The 13376-nt window shown below is 39.2% G+C and overlaps 1 protein-coding gene across 4 annotated transcripts in view; it reads left to right on the top strand.

The window, feature by feature from the left end:
- The window catches only part of LOC108710892 (arf-GAP with Rho-GAP domain, ANK repeat and PH domain-containing protein 3), a 94078-nt gene that overhangs the window by 42673 nt on the left and 38029 nt on the right, over positions 1–13376 (top strand). For all 4 annotated transcript variants that reach the window (XM_018252096.2, XM_018252092.2, XM_018252093.2 and 1 more), the window contains exons 3-9: positions 3473–3534; positions 4527–4588; positions 6213–6292; positions 7036–7302; positions 9493–9562; positions 11016–11136; positions 13025–13212. In XM_018252096.2, coding sequence (XP_018107585.1) covers positions 3473–3534; positions 4527–4588; positions 6213–6292; positions 7036–7302; positions 9493–9562; positions 11016–11136; positions 13025–13212 — 850 coding nt within the window. The remainder of the gene's footprint in view (positions 1–3472; positions 3535–4526; positions 4589–6212; positions 6293–7035; positions 7303–9492; positions 9563–11015; positions 11137–13024; positions 13213–13376) is intronic.

The raw sequence follows: 13376 nt of genomic DNA, 5'->3' as shown, positions 1-13376 counted from the left end.
CCATCTGAAAGCTGGAAGAGTCAGAAGAGGAAGGCAAATTATTACAAAACTACAAAGAAATGAAGACCAATTTTATAAAATACTAAAAGACAACCTGATGGTCAGCCACCCTTTTAATTGTACTTTCATGCATTGGCTGGAACTTCCATGCATGGTTTCACTTTTTGGGAAAAATGCCTCCTGGCCAAAGAATTGACCTCACAGGCCGATCCTCCCCCACTGTAGCATTTATATGGGAGGGAGAACCGGGACAAGGCGACAAGGGTAAATGTCAACACAGACAAATGTTGATACTGATTGTAGTCATGTGAGCCTATAAGGGAGAGTAAGAAATGGGGGCAGTTCAAGTCAAAAAGCAGGGGGAGAGAGGAAGTGGAATACCAAGAGAGGAGGAAACTGTTGCAGGGAAAGAACCGAGGAAACAATGGAATCAGGCTCTCACACTCTTCCGCAGTAATGTTGAATCAAACTGCAATGAGCCTTTCAGTTTGTCACGTTCAGAACGAATGAGAATTTTCCCATAAGCTCATTATTCTGTGGGTCATATATTTTGGCCCTTTCACTTGCAAGCCCCTTGTTTCCAACATGATATACGAGTTCCAGAGCTATTTGTTATACCTTTACTGTATGGCTCATGCTGCTCTACCCTGGGACCTATTTAAACACCGTTGAGTTTTGTAGACTCTCTTGTACAAGCACACATCATTATTCTTACAGTAGGAATGCACGACCCCCGCTCATATCCTGCCATTGCCGATTTTTCTAGTGTTCACCACTGAGCTGCTGTGCTTATAGCATATGAAAGACACTGAGAAAAAGATTAGAAAAGAAATGCAGTTCTCTCTCAAGATAAGAATTGTTTTGGATCGTTTTTCATTGCTTCATATTAGCTGAGATTCATCAATAGTGTCATGAGGTTGCCAATGGAATAAACCGGGTCAGACTGATGTACCAGAGGATCTCCTGGTGGGACCTAGGCCATAATGGGCACCAGCCTGGGACAGTTCCCATATTACTTTTATTATTTTGCCTCTAATGGGCACCAGCATGGGACAGTTCCCATATGACTTCTTTATTTTGCCTCTAATGGGCACCAGCATGGGGCAGTTCCTATATGACTTTTTTAATTTGGTTCTAATGGGCACCAACATGGGACAGTTCCCATATGACTTCTTTATTTTGCCTCTAATGGCCACCAGCATAGGACAGTTCCCATATGACTTTTTATATTGCCACTAATAGGCACCAGCATGGGACAGTTCCCATATGACTTCTTTATTTTGCCTCTAATGTGCACCAGCATGGGACAGTTTCCATATGAGTTTTTTATTTTGCCTCCAATGGGCACCAGCATTGGACAGTTCCCATATGACTTCTTTATTTTGCCTCTAATGGGCACCAGTATGGGACATTTCCCATCTGCATTTTTTATTTTCTCTCTATATACCGTTTATCTATTGTGAAAGATTCTTTGGTGGGACCTTGGTCTAGTCCGACCGTTTTAGTCTGTTACTGTCTTTTGTTGTAATCTGTAATCTGTTGTAATTCTGTTCAATTCTGTGCGGCTTTGCCAGGCTTCTGTCTAAAGGAAACAATGGAATTTGACTTGCTACTAAAAAAAACAGTGTTGAAAATGGGAAATTTTTTGCATAAATGACTGGAATCGTAAACATTTTAATTGTGAAAAAACCCAGATTTTTTTTTTATATATATCGACCTTGCACATATTTTACTGAGCCTGAAGCCTTGATGTACTTTATTGTACTTTTACTTCTAGGTGGATTCATCCATTCCATTCATTCATTTGGTTGCTGAACCTCTCCTGGTTAGCCATGACACGGATTCATAACCTCTAGTTGTTTACCCAAAAGCAGGCCCCTTGGTTGTGTCTCTATGACACCCCATGTACTACAGAGATTACTTTCCTACCATAGAAACTGTGTAGCTAAAATGAGTTACAAACCATATACAGCTCAGCTAAAATGTGGTCATGATTTTGCTCTGTGTAACTAAAATGAGTTGCCTAAAATTAATTTTGGATCATTTCAGGTCCTAAAACCGACTTCCCCATAGACCTTAGATCTATGTAGCACATCTTAGAACAGTGGTCCCCAACCAGTAGCTCGCAAGCAACATGTTGCTCATCAACCTCTTGGATGTTGTTTTCGGTGGCCTCAAAGCAGGTGCTTATTTTTGAAAGTGAATAAATTGGGTATTGGGGAACACCACCCATCATACTTCGTATGAAGTAATAAGTAAAACTTAACCTTTAATATATCATTAAAATCAAAGTCTAGTATGCAACATTAAAATTAATGGTTAGGTACAGGAGGCTGATTGACCAGGCAATTAGTGGGTTTAGGGGGTAATGTGCTATTGCACTTCTATATCTAAGAAGTAACTGCTAGTCAATGGTGATTAAATAGTGCATTCAGATTGTCACCATAATAAGTGTGAACGTCCATGAGGTACGCCAAGGATGCCCTTCCCAGTGCCAACCTATTCACCCACTTCAGGATCCCTCCCATATAGTGTGAGGTTGAACATCTTAAGCTAATAGGTAGCAATTACCTGAAGCCATATTAATGCAACACACATTCGCTATATTGCAGTGTGCCTGAGGCACATCTAACCGGAAAGTAACAGAGCCCTGGGATCATTCGAGTCTCCAAACCCTTCACCCACCATGAGTCCCCTCCCGATCCGATTTTAACAATCACCCTTCTCAGTCCCTATCAGACGCCTGCCTAATCATTAGCTACAATGCAATTAACGCGCGTTTCACCCTTCAGTTGCGGGCTTTGTCACAGGCTTGATTTTAATGATATATTAAAGGTTAAGTTTTACTTATTACTTCATACAAGCTTCGGAGCAAATGGATGGGAAGGTGCAGTTGTATGGGTCAGCTCTTTCATTTTTCTCTGCTTATTTTTTAAATTCTGGCTTAGAGGCAAGTTTGTGTTTCATAAAAACCAGATGTACTGCCAAAAAGAGCCTCCTGTAGGCTACTAGTCCATATAGGGGCTACCAAACAGCCAATCACAGCCCTTATTTGACATCCACGTGGACTTTCTCATGTTTGTGTTGCTCTCCAACTCTTTTTACATTTAAATGTGGCTCACGATTAAAAAAGGTTGGGGAACCCTGATTAGGACTACCATACGAAATGCAGGTTCCCTAGTGTGTTATGCTAAGAAACAAATAGTTCCAAAACATTTTACTCTTTCCCCCCCATACATTGCTTTAAAATTGCCCACGCACAGTTGAATCACTGCATAATTAGGGGGTTACTTTGTGGTTTTGAAGACAATAAGTGTTTTGAGAAATATATTTGTTGACTGTCTTATTCTTTTTAATTTCATGGCTACTGACTGATTGCCATCATCTGCTGTTTGAAGTACATACAGAATATCATGCACAGACTTGCATTGGCAGTCATAGGTAGATTAAACTTCTAATTTTTTTTTCACAGCTGTCTGGGGTTTTCTGAACTAGAATTGCCTATTGTTCCTGAGAGACCAGGCTCTACAATAGGTAAGAGACATTAGTAAAGTATTGAATGCCTATACCTGCAATGTTGGCCCATCTCTCTGTGTCTAAAAAGGCTTTTGCTCACTCAAGTTTCTCATACTTTTGGAACCTTTATTAATTTAATTAATTATGGTCCTATGAAAGATGTCCAACTTAGATTTTAGACTTCTGATTAAGAGCGATATTCTGAGACAATCTGTAATTGATTTTCATTTTTTATTATTTGTGGTTGTTGAGTTATTTAGCTTTGTATTCATCAGCTTTCCAGTTTGCAATTTCAGCAATCTGGTTGCTAGGGTCCAAATTACCCTAGCAACCATGCAATGAATACGAATAGGAGAGGGCCTGAGTAGGAAGAGTAATAAAAAGTAGCAATCCTAACAAGAGGCACATTTATCAAGGGTCAAATTTCGAATTCATGTGAGTTTTTTAAATTCGAATTTTGAATTCGAAATTCAACAAATCAAAAGGTATTAATAAAATTGAATTATTCATACTCGGTCGAATTTTACCGATCCGAAAACTCGAATCAAATTCGATTCAAATTATTCGAATTATAAAAACTCAATTCGAATTTCCAACTCCGGAAAACTCAGGAAGGCTACAAACATCACCAAATTGATTCCTGGACCTCTCCCATTAACTTATACAGTAATTCAGCAGGTTTTATTTGGCAAATTTGAGTTATTAAAGGGCCAGAGTATGAAATATCTAGAAATTCTTATTAAAACTCAAATCGAGTTTGGATGATTTACAGTTCGATTTTGAGCGTTTTGACCAAAAGAAAATTTGAATTTACATTTTCACTTTCCTGCCCATGGGAAGACATTGGAGTTACTGTACTTGGATGTAGTCTCACTATCCTGATAGATACAGTTGCCTCCCTATGTTGTTTAATGTGCAAATGATGATGATGATTTGGTTTTATAAGAGGTGCATGATGCAGGATCATTAATGATGCTATACCTTTCTCTGCTTCCTGAATGTGCTTGTAGAAGAAATTAACCCCTACTGCGAGGCAGTCTTCAATCGCAACTCTCAAGCACAGGATCCAAAGGTAGGAATTACGGTGCAGCAGGCCATATAATCAGTCTGAGCTAAAATATATTATGGCAGTGCTGTCCAAATTCTGTGGTACGAAGGGCCGGAATCTTTCTGGCCTACATGGTGGAGGGCCGATAACAGAAGCCAGAGTTGACCACTCCCCGTTTTTAAACCACATCCACTTTAAACCACACTCGTGTTACCACAAGACCATGCCCGCATTAATGGTGGTAGCACACCAAAAAACAAAATGGTTGGTGTTTACTGCAGGGATATCACTTATCACTCATATGTGAATAAAGTTGACATATAAAGATATACCCTTAAATCCATAAGCCTCATCCTCCCCTGTGGATAGCACAGCACAACCCCCCCTCCCAGCACACGATGAAACACCTTAGAGGCCCCTAACAATAATTTTCAAATTCTAACAAACCCCCAGAATAAATACCAGACTTATGTTCCACAGGCAGAGTATGGCACAAACAGGGAACATAGGGAAGGCATAACAGAGAAGGAGACAGGGAAACCTATCAAGACCACTAAGATGTACTAGATACAGTGGCAAGCAGCCACAGCAGGCAGACATGCGGCTCGTGGGCCGCCAGTTGGACAGCCCTGTTTTATGGTATACCATAGTAAACCAAGGGGTGGTCTCCATTAGGGACAAGGAGCTTGCTGCCCTCCCAATGTTTAGAAACAGAACATAGTGGGGTCATTTTATTAAAGCTGCAACGTCTGCTCCAGTTCTACTTGCCAATAGCAATTAGAAGGGATATGTATAAGAAGAGATCAGCGCCTGTGGCAACTGTGGCTTATATACAGTTGAGAGACTGTGAAGGGGTCGGCAAGAAATAATCTAAGAGACTGACATTTTTTAATTGGCTGCATTTGTAAGCTATATATTGTTTTTATAACCAATTAGAAGGTAGCATTTACTGGTCACCTGTTTGCCCAAAATAATACTGTTTGCTGTGGCTTACTGAACCTGTGCAAACAATGTGCCTTTTATAATATGGAAGTTAAAAGACAATGTAAGTGCAGGGTGTCCATATAATGGCCCTGAGACTTGATGTCCGACCATCACACCCACTGCCGCCTCTGCCAATCACTCCCTTTCACCACCTACTTCTCTGCTACCACTCTTGATTACTTTTATGCCTCCTCCCATGTTGCTTGCTTGATCACACTGTCCCACCACCAGGTTGCGCCCCCAGCCTATTGCGCCCCCAGCCTGTTGTGCCCCCAACCTGTTTCACCCAAGGCAGCTGCCTTCATTCTGACCTTCTTTACCTACTATTGATTCCAGCCCTGGAACTGCGTTTGCCAGCAAAAATAATAACTATGTTTTTCTTTTTGCCGAAGAGACTAAAAGGGTCAGAGATGTTGCTTGCTGGGTTATTTTTTAACTTGTTTTTTAAAATCCATTGTTATATTATTAAGTTTTATATATATTAGAGTTGTGTAACTTTTGGCATTATATCAATACATGATGCTGTGGGTTAAGCAATGAGTTTAGACTCCTGAACAGTAAGGTGCAGCTCAAATGGCTTGACTTCTGCTGGAAACCTGAGCCTAGTCTGAAATGACTGAAGGAATTTATTACCTTTGTACTAATGACTCTCCTTTTTATGTAGGATGGCAAAAGCACCAAATTCCGGACATGTACCACCTCCATGCCTATGTTTACACCGGGGGAGGAGAAGGGCCAAGTCAGGTATAAAACCACTGTTTAAAATATTGTACAGATAATGTTTTACCTTTTTCTTTAAAGATTTTAACAGCTGCAGTTTTTAGACATTCTACTTCTGTCCAGTGCAAATATATAACATTTCTGGGCTCATTTTCTAACTCACTGGGAACCTTTGCCCCAGTGCATTTACCTATGGCACCCAGCAATTAGCTCAGATTTATTGCTGCTGTCTGTAGAAGGCCAAAAGCTAAGCCCTGAATGGTTAAATAAAGCCTGTGTACAAATCTGAATTTGCACATGTGATTGGGAGCTGCCATTTCGCTTGTTTTGGCTGAGGCTTAAAGCCACAGTGCTGTGTGTTAAGTGCCGTTTTCAAAGTGTTTTTTTTTTCTACAATTGGCCTACTTTTCCATAATTCCAGTGATATTCATATGCACAAGATGCGTCAGTGTTGTACCAAAAAAACTGAATTGAATGCAGGTTGCTGCTGGCGTTATCAGAATGGGGATGGTGTAACATGCATTAATAATGCCATTAGCAGTCAATTCTATTTGGCTATTGAGGCAACCCATTGTGGGAACCCTGGAACTAACACCATGTCCAGAGTGGTGGCAACTCAATGGATTATAGCATCAATAGATGAACTTGTACACACTGATACCCCTCACCACCACACATAAAGCTTAGGGGCTACATGGACATGCAATCTAAATAGGCAACAAGAGCTCATTAGAAACGTTCTTTTGTTATAAATACATTTTGTTTAGGTATAACAGCGATGCAGTTCTTGATAGAAAGGGCGAGGGTGAAGAAGGAAAGACAAATAGAATCAACCAAATCGCCCAATATGACCAGGAAGGCTACTCAACGGTCGATGCACCTCCAGCCAACAACAGGTTCAGCCTTCCCTCCGACTTGTACAAGGACGAGATCTTAGATGACCTGACCATCTCACCCTATGCCAGCTTTACTTCTCTGTCGGAACGTTCCCGACCAGTGCTGAGTACATGGCTGGACAAACTGTCACCTCAAGGGTAAGTGGGTGATTCTGTAACTTACTGTAGGTGTGTGACATAGGTGCACACAATTTTGCAGCAAACCTATCACTGACCTTTACTACAGCACTTCGTCAGCCTTTCACTAAAAGACAGCGTTTGTTAGTGCGAAGGTCTTTTTTGTCCTGAAGTTACTTGCAATTTCTTACTTTGGGGTTTGCTGCCATCTGGTGACTTCACTGAAAGTAACTTTTTACAAAAATATCTCTTTTACTCTTAGCTCTGTTACTGTGGTGTAGATACTTTTTTTATTAAATAATTGGATTTTTTCTTATTAAATAAACACTGACCTTAAGCTTGCTTAATTAACAAAATTTATCGGAAGACGGTTTACTAAACATGGCTAATGCATTTAGTTTGGACCTAAAAACTTCAATGAATTAATGGGCTGTCAGTTCGTGTTAATTTTAACAAAAAAGGAAGCTGGTTGTTTCTGCATTTTTAATAATTTCAAGTTTGAATAATTTCAGGTATGAAAATATATGTATACTGATATACACAGTAACTTACATTAAAATCATGGAGTTTCAAGTAACTAATTTAGAAATGGCTGTATATTTATAGACATGCTCTTATGTCAAGGTTATCTTTTAGTCCTGAGATTATTATAGTTATAATTTAGTTATAAAAATCGATCCATAAGAACCAGAAGTAGCAGATAGGTGGGTTACGGAGTCATTTTTAAAGGGCTTTTATAAGCTTGAGATAAACAAAGTTCATTCAGTGAGATTAAGGGGCATTTTTTCAAGGGTCGAAGTGAAAATTCGAAGTAAAAAAAATTCAAATTTCAAGCTATTTTTTTGTGTACTTTGACTAGGGAATAGTTCAGATTCGAATTTGAAAAAAAATAGAAAATTCAAAAATGTCTCTTTTGAAAAAATTCGTCTTTATCCATTCGCCATCTAAAACCTGTCGAGTGAATTGGGGGGCTTTGAAAATTCAAAGTTTATCAATCGAATACGATGCTACTTCGGTTCGTACGTTTCAAATTCAAAAGAAAACAGCCTATTCACCCAACAAAAAACCCTGATTTTTTAAAATAAATTTCAGTTGGTCTTTTTTTATTTGAAATTCGACCCTTGATAAATCTGCCCCTAAGTATGTCAATTTGATCAAAGATGGAAAAGAAAGAAAAGGATTTAGACTATACATGTGCAGACATTGCAGTCCATTGGTCCATTTATGGGCAGAAATATATCAGGCCCCCCAATCAATATCAAGGAACGTTCAGACATTTGCCAGACAGGCTAGAAAATCCCATCATCATCATCCATGAAATATTGCTGGTCTAAGGACTGATAAATTGGTTACGTTTTGACATTTTGGCTGACAACTTGCATGGCTAGAAAGATCTGTTGATTTAGCAACTTGACCAAATATGTGTTTTTATGGAAAGTATAAATCTGGCTACTGGGGGTTGCTGATCCTAGTAACTAGATAGCATCTTAAATCTCAAGTTGAAAAAGGGTAGAAGCAAATGTAAAGTTTTTGTTAGCCTAATAATTATCAAATAATCAACTGACTTCTAAGTCTAGGGCCACACAGGGCCTAAATCAGCCTGCTGAAATCCGCAGACTAATTTCAGCCTCCACCACGAGAAGTAGCCTCCTTCTTTCACATTCAGAACCATTGTGTGGGCTCCGTTGTGAACACACTAGGCAGATTTTGACGTGAAATCCAAAGTCGCACGCTCCTTTGCTGAAATCTGCGGAGTGCTTGTGCCAGAGCAGAACAATGGTTTTGGACACAAAGGAAGAAGGAGGATAGTGCTTGCGGTAGGGGCTGAAATAGGCCTGTGGATTTCAGCGGGCTGATTTCTGCCCTGTGTGGCCCTAACCTAAAGCTACCTCTTATGGATCTCAGTCTGCAGAGAAACGCAGGCCAATAATCTACTCTCCCTGCTACTCCTCTGCCTCCACCCAGAAACATTAGCTCCACTCAGGCGCAGGTAGACATGTCCGGAACGCAAAAATTTGCCTGCACCTGATTGGAGGTGATGTTTCCGGGTACAGACAGATCATCGGTGGAGGAACGGAACTGTACAGTGTGGCCCAAGCCTTAGGCAGTGTTTCACTTTAGTGCTGTTCTGTAAAGGTTTTAACTGCTAATTATTATGTGAACATTGTCTTATAATGAATGTCAACCAATGCTGTGTTCTGTTCCCTCCAGTAACTATGTCTTTCAGAGGCGATATGTCAAGTTTGATGGCCAGAATCTCATGTATTTCAGCAACGACAAGGTAACATGCCCATTGTATCTTATCCTGATTCTCCTATTCCATCTCAGACTCACTCTTCCTAACCTTCTTTAAATGTGCTTTTTCCAATCTGCTTAATCAGAGGAGCTGATGAGATCCTTAAGTTAACATGGCAAGTATTTCACGGTTGTCCAGTTTTAGGGGCAGGTTACTTGGCAAGACATGGGAGTGTTCTGATTACAGATGAAATACATTGTGTTCGTAGATTGGGTTTTACAAATTCCACCATCAGCAATGTTTCATTTATCAGAATTATATATAAAGTACAGTATATATGAGCACTTGTTGCTTGTCTGGCTTACTGCATCTGGCCACTAGTGAGTATATGTTCCATTCTTGACACACCAGTGCACTGTGTGATCTGTTGAAAACCTACTCGAAGTTGCCCTTTTGCAGCAAACAGACAGTACCAAAAACCCAGTTGACCACTCTTAAAGTGGACCTGTCACCCAGACACAAAAATCTGTATAATTAAAGTTCCGCACTTCCTAGATGTCACTGCTCTCCCCACATTCCCCCATTCTTGTCACCGTTTTGTGTAGCCAGTGCATGGGGATGGACATCAGGTCCCCCATTCTGGTGCACAAACAAGATTCTGAGATGATGCAACGCTTGTCTTAATAACAGTGTCCACAAAATGGCTCATGCCTGCTTGCTATAATTATGAATTCCAAGACTGAAGGAAACAAGATTCAAATAATTTCTATCATGTAATTAAAGTTTATTTTGCTTGACTAACGTGATAAAATAGGATTTTGAATATTTTTTTGGGGTGAAGGGTCCCCTTTAAAACTTCACTTCACGGAATCCTCCACCTCAAGCCCCCTTTAAGGCACTCTTCCAATCCTTGGAGGCAATTCCAATACTCCAAACAGAAGATGCAGCCAGCAATAGAGGCCAGCAGTATAGCGGTACCTATATAGGTATGATGGCAAAAATGCAAATAAGGGATGTTATAGCACCCTATAAGTGATTCATTGACATGTTACTCTAATTTTAAATAGTAAATGACAACTAGCCTATGAACAGTACATCCCCCCTTTAATTAACAATTGGTTGAAGCAGTTTTGCTGTTTGATACAATAACATGAGCTTCTCTCCTACTCCTAGTGTGGGTATTTATAGCTTAGCATCAATACATACAAAATGTTTATTTTTAATCCTTTATATTCACTGTATCGGCCGAATGGACATAGGAATTAACATCTCAATATTGACCCAAGGGACTGGACGTAGAAAGAAAATGATGCTGATATCAACCTAATTTAAGATAGGAATAAACATAGTCATATAGAGATTGTGTAACTCCTAATTCAGTTATTCTTTGTCTGAAAAGCCACACTAAATATTATGTGAACCTCAGTTGGATGGGAATGATATTTGCATAATGATACTGACAATAGTGATCTCCAAATTCTCTCTGTTTGAACTGAAGGAGCTGTACCCCAAAGGCGTAATCCCTCTCTGCTCCATTGAAATGGCTCGCTCAACCAAAGAAAATAAATTTGAAGTTGTCACAAAACACAGGACTTTCGTGTTCAGAGCAGAGAATGAAGGTGATTGAAAATTCCCTTTTTTAATGTTATATGGAACGGTTCAAAACTGTATAATATGATCTATTGAAACAAGGTTTTTTATGAGAAAAAAAACTTTTGTGAAATTGACATCTTCATGTAGTTGGCATCCTAACTACCATGCTTGTATGTTATTTGCACCTTCAAAGGAGTATGAAGTGGCGTCCATTTAGACTGCTCATTAGTTAAAGCGGTTGTTCACCTTTGAATTAACTTTTAGTATGATGCAGAGAGTGATTGCAGAGAGTCAAATTGAAGCTGGTTTTCATTTCTTATTATTTGTGGTTTTTGAGTTATCTGTAGTGATGGGCGAATATATGCGCCTGGCGCTGGCCAATAAATTGGCGAAACAACAGCGAAAATTCGCCGGAGTCAAAAAAAATGGACGCCGGCATCAAAAACGAGAATTTTTGTTAACTTTTGGTATGTTATAGAATGCTCATTTCTAAGCAACTTTTCAATCAACCTCAATTTTTTCCTTTTTTTTATATAGTTTCTGCATTATTTGCCTTCTTTTTGTCACTCTTTCGATCTTTCAAATGGGGTTCACTGACCACATCTAGAAAACAAATGCTCTAAAAATAGAACGGTCAATTCTAAGCAACTTTTCAATTGGCCTTCATTTTTTTTTTTTATAGATTGTGAATTATTTTCCGTGACTCTTTCAAATGGGGGTCACTGAACCCATCTAGAAAACAAGAACAGGAAGATTTGTCGCCCTCCATAATGTGTCTTCCTTGGAAATAACTGAAATCGCTGGTGGTAAAACCAACATATGGCAAAGTCGCCGAAAGTTTCCTCCCAAGGTGATTTCTGACGGCTTTGGAAGAACGAAGCGATGCGTTGGTTTTGCCACCAGCGATTTCAATTATTTCCAATGGAGAGCCATTTTTGGGTGATTTGTTGCCCACAGTCGTGCGTTTTTATCGCTGGTGACAAATATCGTCGACCACTGACCTTAAGCTTTTCAGAGCATTTATTTTCTCGATGGGTTCAATGACCCCCATTTGAAAGATTTGAAAAGTCACAAAAAAAATTATTCATAAACTATAAAAAAATAAAATAAAGGCCAATTGAAAAGTTGCTTAGAATTGACCATTCTATACAAAACATAAAGGTGAACCACCCCTTTAATATAGTCTGTTACAGTAATAATAATAATAATAATAATAATAATAAAATCCGACTTTTACCTTCCACTGTTCTATTATCAGTTGGGGTGTCTAAGTGCATAAATTACTACAATTTTAATACAAAAGAGAGCAGAAGAGACTAGCTCCCCACATAGTCATCCTTGGTGAATTGGTCTCTTCTTTTGTTAGTCTTCTGTAACCATACAGCTTGTGACACTCAATATTTTATGACCAATGTGATGATGCTCAATAGTGTGCAGACTCTTAACTAGTTTTTTTTTTTTAGCTACTCAATAAGTGAATTCTGATATCAATCATGATTACAGAAAGTGTTTATTTACATAGAGTATGGGGAGGAAACTGATAAAATTTAAGAGTTACAATAGCTCTATTCTTTTCTACTTTTGCCCAATAGCAGCAGCTCAATCCTGACATTTGCTTTCACTACTACATGTTTTATCTCATGTGTTCACATAAAACTACATTCCAATATGTACAGTTTCCACCATTAAATGTTCAATTCATGTCTTGGAGCATATCATGGTTATGATGGGGTTGGTGTATGTAGGACCATCCTCATAGGATTTGCGCATAAACGTTGATAATAATTGCATATTATTTAATCGGGAGGGCTGCATTTATGAAAGTGGACAGTTGTTCACAGAGCACATCGGAATCGATATATATGAAACCTCACATTTCTTGTATGTTTTGCTTGTTGTCTCCTTTCCATGCAGTACAAAGGAATGAGTGGTGTTCCACGATCCAGAACAGGGTTAAAGAACACCGAATGATCTTCCCACGTCTGCGCCTTGGCTGCAGCTCGTCGTGCCAGAGATCCGGCTACCTGGAACTGAAAGGCTATAAATCCAAAATCTTTGCTGTTCTTACAACAGACGAACTGTGGATTCACAAAAATGAGCAGGTTGAATGGGCTAATTGACAATAATGACCACAAAATGACCATAGCGTGATGTTGATTATTTTCTTTTTAAATAATACACCTCCTAGTTAAAGAGTGTTAGCTATGCTACCTTGCCATTCCTACTTAGACTTTGATATTTTGCTTTCATCTGTATAATAATACTT

The sequence above is a fragment of the Xenopus laevis genome, chromosome 3L, assembly GCF_017654675.1.
Source record: "Xenopus laevis strain J_2021 chromosome 3L, Xenopus_laevis_v10.1, whole genome shotgun sequence".
In the NCBI taxonomy this organism is placed as follows: domain Eukaryota; kingdom Metazoa; phylum Chordata; class Amphibia; order Anura; family Pipidae; genus Xenopus; species Xenopus laevis.
This window is presented reverse-complemented; position numbering and strand designations above follow the sequence as displayed.